A 19,126-nucleotide genomic window follows, 5' to 3' on the forward strand; every position below is an offset into this window, starting at 1 on the left:
TGCTTGTCAATCTTGGAGTCCAAATTGACCCACTCAAAAATATGTACCTAGGCTAGAAAGTCATCAGCCTGTAAGTGTTAGACATATGATTTTATAAGAACTCATTGGCCACTGAATGTTTTTTAAAACTAAAAGCACATCTCTATATCTCCATCTAGAGCTTGCCTCTCTTTTATTTTATCTCCATTTTCCCAGAGGCTCCAATAGGAAAAAATCATAGCAAAAACCCACCAATTATAGACACTTGTTTTGTTTCTAAAATAGAGTTTAAATTCCAATCCACCCACCGGTGACAAAAAAGCAAGTAAGTTATGTCCCACTAATATGTTTTTCTTTTGGAGCTTTCTCTGATCAGGATGATACTTTAGCACTTATGAAGTTACAAGTTTGTAACATTTTGCATCTTAATTTTTTTTTTTTTTTTTTTTTTTTTGAGACAGAGTCTAGCTCTGTCACCCAGGCTGGAGTGTAGTGGCACAAGCTCGACTCCCTGCAACCTCCACCTCCCAGTTTCAAGGGATTCTCCTGCCTCAGCCTCCCGAATAGGTGAGACTGGAGGCCCGTATCACCATGCCTCGCTAATTTTTGTGTTTTTAGTAGAGATGAGGTTCCACCATGTTGGCCAGGCTGGACTCGAACTCCTGACCTCAAGTGATCCGCCCCCCTCGGCCTCCCAAAGTGCTGAGATAACAGGCGTGAGCCACTGTGCCCAGCCTTTGCATCTTTTTTTTTAAATCATACTTCCAGATGTAGTCGCCACAAAACAAAGCTGTTTTTAAAAGTTTTCTTCCTCTCTTCTCACATCTTAAGTTTACTCAAACCTCTAGCAATCAATTTAGCATTTACAAGGTCCACTGTGGCAGGGGGAGAACCTGCTGTAGCAGTAGCAGCAGCCCAGCTTAAGAAAATAGCTGGAGTAGTTCCTTTTTATTCTTGTTTGTTTGTTTTTGTATATTTTGTAGAGATGGGGTTCTTGCTGTCTTGCCCAAGGTAGTCTCAAACTCCTGGCCTCAAGTAGTCCTCCCTCCTTAGCCTCCCAAAGTGCTGAGATTGCAGGTGTGAGCCACTGCACCCACACTCAAAGCTGTCAGGGATTTTTGAACCCTTTCCCCTCCCACTGGAGGAGAGAGCAACTACAAGCTAATTTTTCTACTCTGGTTCATCTAAAGCCCACTTGTGGGAATATTGGGGCCCTTTCTCTTCAGGAAAGAAGTTGTTCCTGGAAGAAAGAACAGCACAGTTTCTACCTGAGCTGCTCTTTTTTCCTAACTTTAGCTAGCAAGACCAAGAGCATCCGGGGTAGCAAACCAACTCTCTTGTGGTTGGATTTATCTTAAAAATTGATAGGTAACTTTTCCCCTTCACAACAGATAGCAGCTCACCTTCTGTTTCACACTATGTGTAACTACGTAGCCACCTAGGTACCAGAGTTTTATCTTTTCCTTTCGTCTCTTTCCTTTTCCCCAGCAATATTTAACTATATTCTAGTGCATCAGGGTTGTTCTAGTGAATCTCATTGCTGCCACTGCTAAGTCATGAGTCCCCAAGACCACCCTCACATTCAGAGATTCACTAGAAGGACTTGTCAGACTCCACATGTTGATACACTCATGACGGAGACTTGCTATAATGCTGCAGTAAGGATATACCCAGATAATAAGGGAAGGACACAGGTGAGGTATGGAAGAATCCATGTATAGGCTTCCTTCTGTTCTCTCCCTCCCATGAGCACAAGTGCACAAGCTTTCCCCAGCAAGAAAAATAACGTGTGTGATGTTTCTAGAGAACCCCATTAGAGATTGAGAACCCAAGGTTTTTAATGGGGGCTGGTCATGTAGACACCTTCAACCTGACATGTACCAAAATTTCATACTCCCAAAAGGAGAGCAAGTATTCAGCATAGACCACATTGTTTGTTTAAATGTTCTAGGTTAGTGAGTCATGTTTGTCACTTAGGGGAAGTTTTTTTATTTTGTTTTTTTTTTTTTAAATCAGTGTAAGAAACTTTACTAGTCAAATTCCCAGATACTAGCCAAAGACCAGTGTTACAAGCGTGACTTTTTGAAAATAGTAGTAGTCACACTAGGTGTAGTGGCTGATGCCTGTAAACCCAACACTTTGGGAGGCCGAGGTGGGAGGATTGCTTGAGGCCAGGAGTTCAAGACCAGACTGTGTAACAAGACCTCATCTCTACAAAAAATAACTAGCCAGGCATGATGGTGTACACCTGTAGTCCTAGTTACTCAGGAGACTGACGTAGGAGAATTGCTTGAGTCCAGGAATTTGAAACTTCAGTGAGCCATGATCACGCTACTATACTCCAGCCTGGGAAACAGAGTGAGATCCCATCTCTTTAGAAAATTAAAAACAAAACAAAACACCTAGTCTCAGGCTTGCCATATTAACTCTTTTTCTAAACCAAAGTATATGCAAGAGAGTAGTTAAAATCTATATATAAAGAGTTAAAATTTTTCGTTAATTTCTGGACTAAACATACTTCCTCAGCTTCATTATTAAATTGTAAGTTAGAATTGCTTATTTTAAATACTGTAGATATTCAAAGGTTATTCTAAGTATTCTGCAAGATAAAGAATAAGTTTGTTTTAAAATCTTTCTAAATTGATGCGATTATTTTCATGTTATTTTCACTTATGCTGAAAAGAACATGTTTCCATAAATGCATTAGTATTATTTATAAACATATTCTCAGTATTGGTTAATGCAGTTAATAGTATATAAATATATTTTTTGAGTATTAATGAATATCCCACTTTTATTTTAGTTTTATATTGTGAAGGAAAACAGAGGGAATGAAGGCACCTGTGTTGGAGTTTCTCGCTGGCCAGTACATGACTTTAACCACCGCACTACCTCGGATATGTGGCTCTATAGGGCCTACAGTGGTAACCTCTATCACAATGGAGAACAGACTCTCACATTGTCCAGCTTTACTCAAGGAGATTTCATTACCTGTGTGTTAGATATGGAAGCCAGGACCATTTCTTTTGGGAAAAATGGAGAGGTACCGACACCCATTCGCAAGCATTACATTTTTCTTGTTTCTATTTATAGTCAACTTGGTTATTTAAGTGCCATTTATTCAATTTATAGATTATCTACTCATCTCTCCTTTCTCTCTAATACTTTCTGGTTCTTAAAATATTTATTAACAATAAACAGAAGATAGTTAAATGCCAATAAGATTTTTCAAACAGATGAACACATTATGATAACTTATTATATGTAGAATTTTCTTGGTTAGCAAGGTTAATTGAGAATTTGATCTAGTAACTTTTGTTCTGTCTCGTAAAAGCTTTCAGTTCTAATGTGGTTAGATACTATCAATTTAAACAATTTCTATTTCCTTTTTCTTTTCCTCACCACTGCCACACTGTAGGAACCCAAATTAGCTTTTGAAGATGTGGATGCAGCAGAGTTGTACCCATGTGTGATGTTCTATAGTAGCAATCCAGGGGAAAAGGTAATGAAGTCTCAAACCTTTATTTAAGAATATTTGTTACTTTATTGTTTAGCATCAGATGGAGTTTATAAATATAATAAGCTATTTCTTCTGCCATTAAAAGTACCTGACTTAGGTAATCCATTCTTCTAGAAGAAGGTTACTTTCAGAAATTGACTTTATGATGTATTAATATTAAGACACTATTTCATGTTCTGGCAATTTGAATACAGTGAGTCAACTTTCAAACATATGTGCAGTCACAAGAACTATAGGAACTAGTTTAGAGATAATCTAATTCATTGGCAATTATGGATATGAGAGAGAAATCTAGACATAATCTTAAATGTAATAAGATGCTATCAGCTGAATAATAGAAGTTCTAGTCATGATGAGGAAACTACCTTTCATGCAGCTGGGGGAATTTTCAGGTGTTGTAGATGGTGTGAATTTGAACTTCATGACAACAGTATTAATAGGATACCCTCCATTGTAAACTTTCTTTTTCACCTCATCTAAAACCCAGGCAGAGAAAAACTGTGATCTCCCTGTGCTGGTGGGTGGATTTTTTTTTTCCCTACTCCATCCTTTCACTTGCGGATGCATAGTACAGCTTAAGTCAAGTCTCGAGAATTTCTAACCATTATGTGGTAGAAAGCTTTCAAGTTATATCATGTGTAATATTTCCATAATGAAATTGCTGGACCTGGTAAATTCTAACAAAAAAAATTACCTTTTCTGTGTTTTTAAAAATACATATTTTTAATGTCAAGGAATTATAATTTAAGGCTGGCTGGGAACTGTTTCTTAGACAGCCAGGCAACCAAAACTGAACTGGAGATGAAGTAAAGATGCAGCCCAGTGCCTGGTATCATCCATTGCCCTATGTAGGTTTGCAGCCCAAAGTAGTTTATGTCATGTTCTGGTTCAAATTTTCATGTTATTTTCACCTATGCTGAAAAGAACATGTTTCCTTAAATGCATTAGTATCGTTTATAAACATATTCTCAGTATTGGTTAATGCAGTTAACCAATGATGGTCTGGTGCTTTCTGCCGTTTGTGAACCTTGAAAAGATTCATTCAGCCTTAGACTATGTATCAATCAATTTATTCTGTCTAGAAGGCATTTTTGATAAATTTTAGAACCTTTGAGAAACACAATACTAACAGTCATTAACTTTTTTTTTAACATTTACAGTGTGACTGGCACTGTACTAATAGGCACTTTATGTGCATAATCTCATTTAATCTTTAACTGTAGGAGACAGATGCTATTATTAGTGTCAGTTTTTAAATGAAAAGCTAAGACTTAGAATGATTAAATAATTTCCTAAGATTATACAAAGTTATTACTTGAAGCCAAGTTTTGCTGCTCTTTTAACTTCTGTGTCTTATTTGCAGTGTGTATCCAGATTGTGACTATTCCAAATGTTCAGATGTATGATTTTACTTTTGCACCCCTTGAACAATGTAAAATGTCCAGGACTCATTATTCTAGAGTCTTGAGGATGAGAAAGAGTATATCCTTAAGGCTTATTTTAGACTAAATTGAGTCAGTCACATAAGGCTTGGTCTCTATATTCATCTTTCAAATTGTCCTAGCATCTCTGGAATTCATGAGTTACAGGAAATTTAAACAGGGCAGCTTATTCCAGTGGACCATACTACTACTAACTTCAGTGTATCTGTAACATTTCGTTACTCTTTGGGGGCAAGTTGGTGTATAATTCACAAGTATGAAGAGACCAAATACTAGTTCAACATGGGATTCTACATGTTAGAATTTATAGTGTCTAAGAAGAACTATTAATAGCATATGTTTTCCACCCTCTTTACTTTTATATAGGTGAAAATTTGTGATATGCAGATGCGTGGCACACCCCGAGACTTACTTCCAGGAGACCCTATTTGTAGTCCAGTAGCAGCAGTGCTGGCTGAGGCCACTATTCAACTCATCCGTATCCTTCACCGAACAGACCGTTGGACTTACTGCATTAACAAAAAAATGATGGAAAGGCTGCACAAAATTAAGATATGTATTAAAGAGTCAGGTCAGAAGCTAAAGAAAAGCCGCTCGGTTCAGAGCCGAGAGGAAAATGAAATGAGAGAGGAGAAGGAGAGCAAAGAGGAAGAGAAAGGTAAACATACTAGGCATGGCCTCGCTGACCTCTCAGAGCTGCAGCTGAGGACTCTTTGCATAGAAGTGTGGCCTGTGCTGGCTGTGATAGGAGGAGTTGATGCTGGTCTTAGAGTTGGAGGTCGGTGTGTTCACAAGCAAACTGGGCGCCATGCCACGCTGCTGGGAGTGGTCAAAGAGGGCAGCACGTCTGCCAAGGTCCAATGGGATGAAGCAGAAATTACTATCAGGTATGATCTGTTGAGTTACACTTTTAGCAAACGAGTATATAATGGTGAAATAGACCATTGCCTGTCGACAGTGAGTAATTACGTATTTTAGGTGAGCTGCCAGTTAACTTTTAAAAATATTTCTCGTGCAACTAGGTGTTTGTACTGTAATTTCTTAAAGGAGAATTTCCTAAACCCATGTTCTTTGAAATACTAGTGGGTTTAAAAAATACATAGTCATTTTGTTTTGTTTTGTTTTGGGGAAAAAATGGTAAGCTCATTAGTTTATATGTTTAAGTGGGATTCTTCTTCAAATTTTTCATTTGGTTTTTTGCATTTTGATCATTTCCGTTACACACTGGCATAGTAAAAAGCCAGCCAGCTAATCTGTTCATTGCATTTTGTGGTTGCAAGGCTCTGAATATTGGATATGAACGTTTGATGGACTGAAATTAGGCTTTGCATTATCAGTAATTTTAAGTATTCTTACTTTTTGTAAAACCCCTTATTTCTGTCCCCTTAATGCAAACATTTTGAATAGATGTGAAAATTACATTTACTTGACTCAAACAGGGTGTTTAAAAGCATTTGGGTGTGTTTGCATTCAGAGAGGATTTGTGCAAAGTACAAATTTCGTATGTTTACAAGGAAATGCAGGGTGAGCATCCCAAATCCAAAAATTTGAAATCCAAAATGCTCCAGTGGGTATTTCCATTGAGCATCATGTTGGTGCTCAGAAAGTTTCGGGTTTTCACTCGAAGGAGATGCTCACTGGGGCCTTTCAGATTTTGGATTTTTGGATTTGGGATGCTCAGCTGGTAAGTACAATGTAAATATTCCAGAATTTGGGGAAAAAAATTCTGAAATCCAGAACACTTCTGATCCCATGCATTTTGGATAAGGGATACTCATCTTGTCAAGTATCTTCTTTGATAAGGAGGACTCATTTATCTAATGACTCTACATAGTTGTATCATTTGAAAATATGGATTTATCGGTGATATTATATAACTGTTCATTACACTGCCCAATGTGATTCCTGTAAAGTTACATGTTGATATGACATAGAACAATATCTTTTTAAATTTTATTTTATTTTATTATTTATTTTTTTGAGATGGAGTCTCGCTCTGTTGCCCAGGCTGGAGGGCAATGGCACAATCTTGGCTCAGTGCAACTTCCACCTCCCGGGTTCAAGCAATTCTCCCACCTCAGTCTTCCGAGTAGCTGGGATTACAGGCACCTGCCATCATGCCCAGCTAATTTTTGTATTTTTGTAGAGATGGAGTTTCACCATGTTGCCCAGGTTGGTCTTGAACTCCTGACCTCAAGTGATCCATCTGCCCTGGCCTCCCAAAGTGCTGAGATTACAGGCATGAGCCACTGAGCCTGGCCAGAACAATATCTAAAACAGTGGTTCTTTGTGGTTTGGGAGTGGTACTGTTTCAGAATTTAGTGAACGCTATGGATCATCTTAGCCAAAAAATACATATACGTAAACTTTACACACAATTTCAGGGGTTAATGGACTCTACCTTCCTCTCCATTCTACCAAGCTAAGAAACCAATGACAACTTTACAGAGTGACATGGAAGTGTCTACCTTTCCTCTCATTCTTTGCCTTGTTTCAGAGAGGATTTATGATGCCTTGTTAAGATGCATACAGTAGGCAGGGCTTGGTGGCTCACACCTGTAATCCCAGCACTTTGGGAGGCAGAGGCAGGTGGATCACCTGAGGTCAGGAGTTTGAGATCAGCCTGGCCAATGTGGCGAAACCTTCTTTATACTAAAAATACAGAAAATTAGCCAGGCCTGGTGGCACGCGCTTCTAATACCAGCCACTCAGGAAGCTGAGGCAGGAGAATCTCTTGAACTCGGTAGACAGAGGTTGCAGTGAGCTGAGATCATGCCACTACGCTCCAGCGTGGGTGACAGAACGAGACTCCATCTCCAAAAAAAAAAAAAAAAAAAAAAAAAGATGCATACAATATAGCAAAATAAGTAAATTAATAAATTAAAACAAGAAAAATGAGCCTAGAGGAAAATGTGATTAGGAAGGTAATATAGAACCAAGATTTTAGGTTAGAACAACAAAACTTTATACTAGCAAAAGCTTTTTATTACATTTTGTATAATTATATCATTCTTAAACTTCAGGAAATTCTTGCCAATATCAGGAAATATGTAATTATATTTTGGCTTAAACTATAGAGACATTAATTGAGACTACAAAGTAAACTTTTTTTATGAAATGAAGTCCTCTCTGAAATAAGTTACAAATAACCATTTATAAACTAGATTTATTATACAAATTTTCTGAATAGCTTACATCAAATTCTATCCGACAAACCTCCTGTTTTTGTAAGTAAAGGTGTACAGCCACACCCATTTGTTTAGTTATATCAGTGGCTGCTTTTGCACTATGATGGCAGGGTTGAGTGGTTGTAGCTGAGACTGTGTGCCCTGCAGAGTCGAAAATATTTCCTCTCTGGCCCCTTACGGAAAGTTTGCTAACTCTTGACATACGTTATATATTAATGAATATTCTTATTTGAAAGCACATGCACATCTCATTGCTTCTGCATTTAGCATCACATCTCCCCATTTTCTCATAGTAGACTCATTTTTCTCTGTGTTTGTAATGATTTCTCTAGTTTGTGTAAATTATTCTCTGTATTGTGTACATGATGCACCTTATTTTGTCTACATTATTTTCCGTACCTTCCTCCTGTCTTTCCCTCACTTGCTTCTTCCTGTGTCATTCTGATCTTTATTAAAGCTTCCCAACTTTTTGGTCGCCTAGTGATACTCCATTGTATAATCTGGAACCCTGTGAACCATTGCCGTTTGATGTGGCGCGATTCCGAGGCCTGACGGCTTCTGTGCTGCTGGACCTAACATATCTGACTGGCATTCACGAAGACATGGGGAAACAGAGCACCAAGCGCCATGAGAAGAAACACCGACATGAATCTGAGGAGAAAGGGGATGTTGAGCAGAAACCTGAGAGTGAATCCACTTTAGATACGCGAACAGGCCTAACATCTGATGATGTCAAAAGTCAGGGTACCACAAGCTCCAAATCAGAAAATGAAATCGCTTCATTTTCTTTAGATCCAACACTGCCAAGTGTGGAATCCCAACATCAAATAACAGAAGGGAAAAGAAAAAATCATGAACATATGTCCAAAAACCATGACGTAGCCCAGTCAGAAATCAGAGCAGTCCAGCTGTCATATCTTTACCTCGGTGCTATGAAATCACTTAGTGCCCTTCTTGGCTGTAGTAAATATGCTGAGCTGTTGCTGATACCAAAAGTTCTGGCTGAAAACGGCCACAACTCAGACTGTGCAAGTTCTCCAGTTGTTCATGAAGACGTGGAGATGCGAGCAGCCCTGCAGTTCTTGATGCGACACATGGTGAAGCGAGCAGTCATGCGGTCACCCATAAAGAGAGCATTGGGATTAGCTGATCTCGAACGAGCTCAAGCCATGATCTATAAATTAGTGGTTCATGGGCTTTTGGAAGACCAGTTTGGGGGCAAAATTAAGCAAGGTATGTTATCTGATTTTTTTTTTTTTTTTGCTTTTGTGCTGTTTAGATTATGTTCATAATTGTCAGAAGTGATGCATTCTGAAAGTGATTTGTAAAAAAAATCTTTGGTCAAAGCAATTTTCACATCACTTTTTCTTTAAGGAAAACAGTTCTTTTTTGTTATTTTTATATTAGTAATCTTCTGTCTATAATTTTGCTATTTTAAACCTGTACCACTGTTAGGACACAGCAATTATTACTACATTTTGTAAAACAAAATTTAATTCATACCAAAAAATGTATTTATTGATCTGACTCAAAATACACAGTATTCTGGCAAGCGCAGTGGCTCACGCCTATAATCCCAGCACTTTGGGAGGCCGAGGCGGGCAGATCACTTGACACCAGGAGTGCCTGGCCAACATGGCGAAACCCTGTCTCTACTAAAAATACAAAAATTAACCGGGCATAGTGGCGCGTGCCTTTAATCCCAGCTACTCAGGAAGCTGAGACAGTAGAATCTCTTGAACCCGGGAGGCAGAGTTACAGTGAGCCAAGATTGTGCCACTGCACTCAAGCCTGGGCGGCTGAGCGAGACCCTGTCTCAAAAAACAAACAAAAGCGAAATAAAATACATGGTATTCTGATATCTTCTCAGAGACATTTTAAAGGAAATTTTAAAGTCTCTACTTTCATAGACTGCATATTGCATGTTAAAAAAAAAAAGCCCCTGTTTTATCTTGTATCCTCACATTTGGGGAGAATGTGAATTGAGAAATAAAAATGAGATTCGTTCAGTAAATGTTTATTGAGTGCCTACTATGTGTTGGGTACTTTCTTAGGTTCTGGAGAGGCAGCAGTTAAAACAAAGTCCCTTGCCTTCATGGAGTTTATATTGTTCTTCCTTCTCTCCCTTCTTCTTTCCCTTTTTGCTCATTCCTTTTCTTCTTGACTTAGCTTAGACAGTAAGTAGAGAGAGAGAGAGAGAGAGATACATGGTGTACATAAGTAGGAATGTGAAGATCATGATGATTGTGAAGTAGTGTGGCTTTTTATCAAACTTAATAGAATTACTTGTCTTTGTAGCAACTCATATTTTAGTTATGTTTATTTGTAGGCTTCCTTAACAGATTAAAACATACGTATATATGTATAAATACTTTGTAAACTTTTAGACATGTTAACTAAGTGGGTTTGTTAATGAAATTGTCCTTTTTAAAATGTGAAGTTTCTATCTAAGTTTTTGCTCTTCTTGTATTTATATGCCTTTATCTTTGCCTATTTGTAGATTAAAGATAGGCATCAAAATGAAAGTGTGAAGGAAACACAGTTTTAATGATTGGATACCTTAGAGAACCTCTTGTCAGATCTTACAACCAAAAGTGAGACTTTTTTTGTTTTTAAGAGAACCCTCTTCTCTAAAAACAGAAATGTATAATTACAAGGGCTCATTACAATACTGCCTGTAGAGTCTGGAACTAATGAGTACAATAGTGAATACAAAGATGTATATATGTAAGAATATTTTTTTCTGTCAGTCTTTCATAGAAATTGATGCTTGTGAAATATATTTAGAAACTTTTAAATTAAAAAGGTAGAAGTTTTTTATTCCCACTGTTATTTTTGAAAAAACAAATCCTTACTACTTTCTTAACCTTTATTTTGGTTTCTAGAGATTGATCAACAAGCCGAAGAAAGTGACCCTGCCCAGCAGGCACAGACACCGGTTACTACTAGCCCATCAGCCTCAAGCACGACCTCTTTTATGAGCAGCTCTCTGGAGGACACCACAACTGCCACCACTCCAGTCACTGACACAGAAACAGTGCCTGCATCCGAGTCCCCTGGAGTGATGCCTCTTAGTCTTCTCAGGTAGAGAAGTTGATCTTTAATGTCTGCCATACTGATGCCTGTGTTTCTGAAGGCACAGTTGTCCTCTTATGAATAGTATGCCCAGCTGAATCTTGGTGTTCTAGAGCTAGAAAGAACCCAAGAGATCATATAGTCAAGCTCATTTTACTGAAGTTGGAAATGTCCCTCAGAAGTTTAATAACTTACCCAAAATCTCACAGCCAATTAGTGGTGATCCCAGGTCTAATCAACTGTGGTGCTGACTAGCAAATACTCTAACATTCTCTCTCTTACCATGATCTTTTTTTTCCCCTAAGTTTTTAAGTATTTTTTTTTCTTCAAAAAGTAAATACTTGTATTTTATTCTTTTTAAAAAAATTTTATTTATTTATTTTTTTTGACAGAACCTTGCTCTATTGTCCAGGCTGGAGTGCAGTGGCGTGATCTTGGCTCACTGCAAGCTCTGCCTCCCACGTTCACGCCATTCTCCCACTTCAGCCTCCTGAGTAGCTGGGACTACAGGCGCCATCCACCATGCCCAGCTAATTTTTTTGTATTTTTAGTAGAGATGGGATTTCACTGTGTTAGCCAGGTTGGTCTCGGTCTCCTGACCTCATGATCCACCCGCCTCGGCCTCCCAAAGTGCTGAGATTACGGGCATGAGCCACCATACCTGGCCTGTATTTTTATTCTCAAAAAAATTTCAAGCAACTCTGCTTTTCAAACAAAAGAGCATGTCTTATGATGCTTCTTCAGCCAACTCTGTTTTAATAAGTTTGTAAGTTTCAAGTGATGCTTACTTACTTAAATTTATTTTTGCTTTAATTTGCCAGATGTATACACAAATGAAAACTTTTGAGAGAAGAACCTTCAGGGAGAGACTGTTTTGTGAGCTCTCTTAACTATGACTTAAGTGAAATAAGGGAAGCAGAATGGTTAGCCTCCCTTTTTTTCTTTCCCCTCTTTCCTTAGTTGAGAAGACATTATGATTCCCACTGTGTAGACTAACATCTTAAACAGTGGAACAGGGTAATGTCTTTTGTAGTGATTCTCAATTTTTGGTGTGCCCAAGAGCCAACTGGGAAACTTTTTAAAGCTCTAGGGCTGTATCCTTTAGCAAGTCTGATTCAGTAGGTCTGGTGGGGCTCATAGTTTACATTTTAATTAAGTTTCCCTAGTGATTCTGATGTAGTGGCTTCAGTGTACACTTTGAGAATTACTGCTGTGGTCTTGTGCAGGAGTACAATCCTAGTAGCATTTTCAGTCCCCACATACCTCCTACTTCTTAGCTCTCTCACTGGAATAACAGTTTCAGGAGGTGCATCTGTTCAAGGAATAAGGAAGATAGAGGAATAATAGGTCATTCTTTTTTTTCTCTCTCTTTTTTTTTTTTTTTTTTTTTTTAAGAGACAGCATCTCACTCTGTCGCTGAGACTGGACTACAGTGGCATGGTCATAGTTCACTGCAGCCTCAAAGTCTTCTAGGTTCAAGCCATCCTCCTGCCTCAGCCCCCTGAGTAGCTGGGACTACAAGTGTACCACCATACCCGGCTAATTTTTTTTTTTTTTTTTTTTTTTTTTTTTTTTTTGAGACAAAGTTTCGCTCTTGTTGCCCAGGCTGGAGTGCAATGGCATGATCTCGGCTCACCGCAACCTCAACCACCTGGGTTCAAGCGATTCTCTTGCCTCAGCCCCGAGTAGTTAGGATTACAGGCCTGTGCCACCAGGCCCGGCTAATTTTTTGTATTTTTAGTAGAGATGGGGTTTCTCCATGTTGGTCAGATTGGTCTCAAACTCCCAACCTCAGGGGATCCACCCACCTTGGCTTCCCAAAGTGCTGAAATTACAGTTGTGAGCCACCATGCCTGGCCCCTGGCTAATTTTTAAAAATTTTTTTGTAGAGACGGGATCTTGCTTTGTTGCCCAGGCTTATCTTGAACTCCTGGCCTCAAGTGATCCTCTGGCCTCAACCACCTAAAGTATGCTGGTATTACAGGTGTGAGACACTATGCTTGCCTGATAGGACATTCTAATATGTTTTTTAATCCCTTTGGCAATTACGGAATTCAAGGCGTCCACACAAAATCAGTAGCATCAGTGACTCCTTGTAACCTTTTCAGCTCTTACTAGTGTGGACATGGGATTCAGTGGTAAAATCATGCCCCCTTGCTCCCATAGGCATTCACCAGGACTTTTGACTTCTCATTTCTTCTGTCTTCATTTCCCTGCTATTGGCTGGGACTTCATTAGAGTTGTACTTGGCTCTTACTGGGCAGACATCATTTAGTAGAGGAAAAACCAGGGAACTGCTGCTTCCTGTGTGTATACCATTGTATTACTGACTTGGTAGACAGTACATTTTTGATACTTAGAAAGTTCCTAGTTCTTTTGGACAAATCTGAGGAGTAGTCAGTGTGGATCTTCCTGGACTTTATTCTCTAACCACTGTTCACATTTCTCAACTGAAGAGGGGTTCTCCCCCCATACCTTTCCCCGACTGTGCTCCACATTCTCAACTGAAGAGGGGCTGCCTGCCCGTACTTTTCCCCGACTCTGCAGCTGGCATATCATTCATGTACTGTTTTGCAGTTGTGCTAGGTAACTAGACAGTTACCTTTTCTTTCCATAACTTGCCTGTAAACCATTACTTTCAATCCACGTGAATAATTTCATGACTAGCTTGTGAGTTTATATTAATATTTAAAAGTAACTGCAGGTTACCTGTATTTAAAAGCCTTCCTTGCACTCTATGTATACCAAAATAGCCCTCTCATCTTGGTATTATAATCGAAGGAAAGCTCCATGAAGGCAGGCATTTTTCATCTATTTTGCGAATGGCTATATTTCCCCTATCTGCTGTGTTGCTGGCATTTTGCTGAAAGAATCATAAGGTTTTATTACATTTATACTGAAAGTACCATATGAGATAATCATTTTTAAAACTGAGGAGTTTTTCTCCCCACCCTCCATTAAATTATAGCTAACCTGTTTAGTCTTCCAGGTTGCATATTCTTATTAAACTATAGCTGACCTGTTTAGTCTTCCAGGTTGCATATTCTTCTACAGGAAGATTGTGATATGTATTATTTTGTAAATTGGATTTTTATGCTAACCACTGTTATTTTCTTAAAGGCAAATGTTCTCCAGTTACCCAACTACCACTGTACTTCCCACACGTCGGGCACAGACTCCTCCAATATCATCGTTACCCACCTCTCCTTCTGATGAAGTAGGAAGGAGGCAAAGTTTAACTTCTCCTGATTCCCAGTCAGCAAGGCCAGCTAACCGCACAGGTGCGTGTGCTGATATGCATTATGATATCCAAAAGTTGACATTCCAGATGTGTGGAATTTCATTATGTGGGCATTTTGTTTTGTCTTCACAGAAAGTAAAATAGTGATTTTAATGAAGGGGAACTGCCCCTTTAAACTGAGCTATCATCTTCATTTTGAAGCTGTGGATTGAATTACGGCCATTTGGGAGAGAAATAATGTGCTGTACATTAGTCATATCAGCTCCTCATTTTTCCCAATCTAGCCATTTTTAGTGTTGTAAATTTCCCTCTAAGTACTGCTTTAACTGCAACCCACACATTTTGAAATGCTGTGTTTTCATTTTCATTTAAAGTACTTTCTAATTTGCCTTTGATGTCTTCTTTGCCCTCTGGACTATTTCAAAGTATGTTATTTAGTTTTCAAATATTTGGGCGATTTTCTAGATATCTTTTTATTATTGCTTTCTAATTTTATTATTATCAGAGAACATATCTTGTATAATTTGAATCACTTTAAATTTATTGAGACTTATAGCCTAGAATATCATCTGTTTTGGTAAATATTCCAAGTGCATTTGAAAAATATGTGTATTGTGCTGTTGTTGAGTGTTCTATAAATTGTTTAGCAGGCTCAAATTGGCTGATAGTGTTGTCCAAGTCTTCTAGTTACTGATTTTTTTGTCTACTTGTTCTGTCAATTATTGACACAGTGTTGTTGAAATCTGTGATGATAGCAGTGGATTTTTCTATTTCCTCTTTTCAGTTCTTGTTTCATATATTTCAAAGCTCTGTGTGTAGGTTCATAAACATTTAGGATTCTTATATACTTTTAATGAATAGACCTTTTGTTATTATGAAATGTCTTTATTCTTGGTGATATTTTTTTGTCCTGAAATCTGCTTTGTTTGATGTTATTATAGCCACTCATGCTTTTTAAAAATTGTTAGGATGGTTTATCTTTACTCATCATTTTACTTTTAATCCATTTGTGTCTTTATATTTAAAATGGGTAAAGTCAGCATGTAGTAGTTAGGTTTTGCTTGCTTTTTTTTTTAGGAGGCAGCCTCTTGCTCTGTCCCCCAGGCTGGAGTGATCTTGGGTCACTATAGCCTCAACCTCTTGGGCTCAAGCAGTTCTCCCACCTCAGCTTCCCAAGTAACTGGGACTACAGGTGCATGCCACCACACCCAGCTAATTTCTGTATTTTTTTTTGTAGAGACAGGGTCTTACTATGTTGCCCAGGCTGGTCTCAAACTCCTGGCCTCAAGGGAGTCTTGCTTTTTTTAATCCAGTCTGCTGTTCTCTACCTTTTAATTGGAGTGTTTATGCCTTTTACATTTAATGTGATCATTGATATGGTTGGATTTAAATCCACCTTTTTTCTATTTTGTTCCACCTGTTTTTTGTTCTCCTTTTCTTTTCTACTTTCTTTGAATTAAATGAGTTTTATTATTCCATTTTATCTCCTTTGTTGGCTTATTATCTATACCTTTGACCCTTGAACATTGCAGGGGTTGGAGCACCAACCCCCTGAACAGTTGAAAATCTTTATATAACTTTTGACTCCATAAAGATGAGAAAATATATTTACTATTCATTAAGTGGAAGTGGATCCTCATAAAAGTCTTCATTATAGTCATATTCCCATTGAGTAGGCTGGGAAAAGGAGAGACTAGTCTTGCTCTCCCAGGAGTGGCAGAGGCAGAAGAAAATCCATGTATAAGTGGACCCAAGCAGTACAAACCCATGTTGTTCAAGGGTCAACTGTACTTTGTTTTATATTTTTAGAGATTACCTTCTGGTTTATTGTATACATCTTTAATTATCAGAGTCTACCTTAAAGTGATATTGTATCACTTCATACATAGTTAAAATAATAATTTTACCACAGGATGGTTTTATTTTCCTTTTCTCATCATTTATACTTTTGTTATCATACATTTCACTTTTACACATGTTATAAGCTCCATAATAAATTATTATTTGTTTTGGATAGTTTTTATAGCTATATCTTGTAATTCATTCATCTTTTCTTCTGCAGTGTCTAATGTTCTGTTAATCTCCAGTGTATTTTTCTGTTCAAACACTGTAGTTTTCATCGGTAGACATTTGATTTGTTTTGTTTTCAAATCTCATCTTCCATGTCTATTTCACATGCTCAGTCTTTCCTCTAACTTACTGAATATGTGAAATAATAGTTGATTCTCATTAGCAATAGTTATGTTCTAAAAGGTCATTATGGACACTGAATTAGCAAATACTGAACCGTTGCTCCTAGGAGAAGTACAGGATTAAGTTCCTGTGAACTCCTAGTTACATTTCTGTCATCTGATCATTATACTGTATAATCTTGTTTTATGCATCCTTCTGTTTGAAGATACCACAATTAACATATACTGTTTATTCACTAACAGTGAGCTCATGGCCACCAACACTATAGCTCATCATGAATGAAGGTTATCTAACATATATATTTTCTCCATAAGGCACATTACAGCTTCCTTGTGCTTAGAAACACTAGACAACACTTTAGCACTATGCTTGGGGCCATTTTAATCAGGGAAATCACCGACCAAAAGCACAAAAATGCAAAGAGTGTAGCATTAAGTAGACTATGAAAAGGACACTTGTTTTTCACATAAGAGCTGAAACATGAAGGCAGAGCATCACCTTGTTGAACCTTAGCTGTGAACACATGTGTTGAGGGACTAAACTTTTTAGTCCCTCTGCATATGTCACAAATGACTACAAAAGTACGTGAGTATTGATTTTGAGATTACAAATAAATTTTATTGAGTACACAAATTTGCAAATATGGAACTTAGACGAGGAGTGGGATATTTACATATTCTTATAGTACCTCTACACAAATCTTTACTAAGTATAACATAAATGGATGTTAGTAAAACTGGGATTACAGGCATGAGCCACAGTGCCCAGCCACATATTCTGAGTAGAGGAAAATTTCATTAAACTTGAACAATACTAGGAAATTGAGGACTGTGAAGACACTTTTTATTCATGGTATCTAGTGATATTTAGGTTCTTATTTCTCTTCCTTTTGTCTCAGTGTTGTCAGACCCAAGCAGTAGACTTTCAACTTCTCCTCCTCCTCCAGCAATTGCAGTTCCCTTGCTGGAAATGGGGTTCTCTCTTCGGCAGATTGCCAAAGCCATGGAAGCTACAGGTACGATAAGTTTTTATATATCAGTGTATACAGATATGAGAAGTCCTAGCTTATTAAAGACAACATAATTTTTAAGAGGCTATGAAACTTGGTAAGATTTTTAACACTATATTTTGTTACAAGAGCATCATAGCAAACACATAAAGACCTAATTCTTTGCTCAAAGTCAGCATCAGACTGTTTTTCCCCTGTATAGGTGCTCGGGGAGAGGCTGATGCCCAGAATATCACTGTCCTTGCCATGTGGATGATAGAGCACCCTGGGCATGAGGATGAAGAGGAGCCCCAGTCGGGCAGCACAGCAGACTCCAGGCATGGAGCAGCCGTTCTAGGCAGTGGCGGGAAGTCAAATGATCCCTGTTATTTGCAGTCACCTGGAGACATACCATCAGCTGATGCTGCTGAAATGGAGGAAGGTTTTAGTGAAAGGTGAAATTCCAGTTCCTGTACTTTTGTTCCATGTGTTATAAATTTCAAAGCCCCATTTATTATATATCCCTTCATAAATGCTTCTAATTGTATGTAAAGTTGATAAATATAGTTATATGAAAAGATGGGCATTTTAGTTTCAAGTTTATATTTCTGTGAAGGGTAGAAGTGATATGACAAGTTTTAATTTGAACAGGTGTTTTCATGCCAGAAGGAATTTCATAATTTTTGTATAAAATTGTACTGAAAAAGGAAACAAAACAAGTTTATTTTGAAGTAAACATGCTAATAAAATAATTTTATCTCATACAAGTGATATTAAATCGAGTATTCATTTTAATATTGGACCTTGATTTAATGTATTTGATAGAATTGAACTTTTTTTTCTTTTTTTTTTTTTTTTGAGACAGAGTCTCACTCTGTCGCCAGGCTGGAGTGCTGTGGCACGATGTTGGCTCACTGCAAGTTCCACCTCCCTGGTTCAAGCAATTTCCTGCCTCAGCCTCCCAAGTAGCTGGGACTATAGGTACCTGCCACCATGCCCGGCTCATTTTTTGTGTTTTTAGTAGAGACAGGGTTTCACCGTGTTGGCCAGGATGGTCTCGAACTCCAGCCCTCGTGATCCACCCGCCTCAGCCTCCCAAAGTGCTGGGATTACAGGCATGAGCCACCGTGCCTGGCGTAGAATTGGACTTTTAACTCTTCTCTGTGTAATATTTATATTTTCATCTCTTGTATAGTTTTCAATATCTGGTAGAAGATGCCCCTTTAAGTGTAAAAAGATTTCTGTGATAATGCCTATCCTAAAATGAGATGTAATAGAATATCTTATGAATTCTCCCTAAAAATCTTCTTTCCTTCATCACTTCTTATGACTTTAGATCTTTTATTTTTCATTTTAACTATGGAGCCATATAGTAACCAAGGCTTGTGTCCTGTATGGCATGCAAGCTTTTTCCAACAAGCTCAGTGAATGTTTTCATAACATATTTCGAAATACCTGTTTTTCCTAGGCAAGGATTCTCAATCATTTCAAATTTTAAGT

General features: G+C 38.0%; 1 protein-coding gene across 11 annotated transcripts in view; it reads left to right on the forward strand.

Annotated features, from left to right (window-relative positions):
* Positions 1-19,126, forward strand: part of LOC105488799 (HECT and RLD domain containing E3 ubiquitin protein ligase family member 1) — a 223,402-nt gene that overhangs the window by 151,288 nt on the left and 52,988 nt on the right. For 10 of the 11 annotated variants that reach the window (XM_011753240.3, XM_011753230.3, XM_011753281.3 and 7 more), the window contains 8 exons: positions 2,783-3,022; positions 3,398-3,481; positions 5,308-5,828; positions 8,587-9,362; positions 11,015-11,213; positions 14,325-14,485; positions 17,537-17,653; positions 17,850-18,081. In XM_011753240.3, coding sequence (XP_011751542.2) covers positions 2,783-3,022; positions 3,398-3,481; positions 5,308-5,828; positions 8,587-9,362; positions 11,015-11,213; positions 14,325-14,485; positions 17,537-17,653; positions 17,850-18,081 — 2,330 coding nt within the window. The remainder of the gene's footprint in view (positions 1-2,782; positions 3,023-3,397; positions 3,482-5,307; positions 5,829-8,586; positions 9,363-11,014; positions 11,214-14,324; positions 14,486-17,536; positions 17,654-17,849; positions 18,082-19,126) is intronic. The other variant, XM_011753260.3, reaches the window with a different exon arrangement.

The sequence above is a fragment of the Macaca nemestrina genome, chromosome 7 (genome assembly GCF_043159975.1).
Source record: "Macaca nemestrina isolate mMacNem1 chromosome 7, mMacNem.hap1, whole genome shotgun sequence".
NCBI lineage: Eukaryota > Metazoa > Chordata > Mammalia > Primates > Cercopithecidae > Macaca > Macaca nemestrina.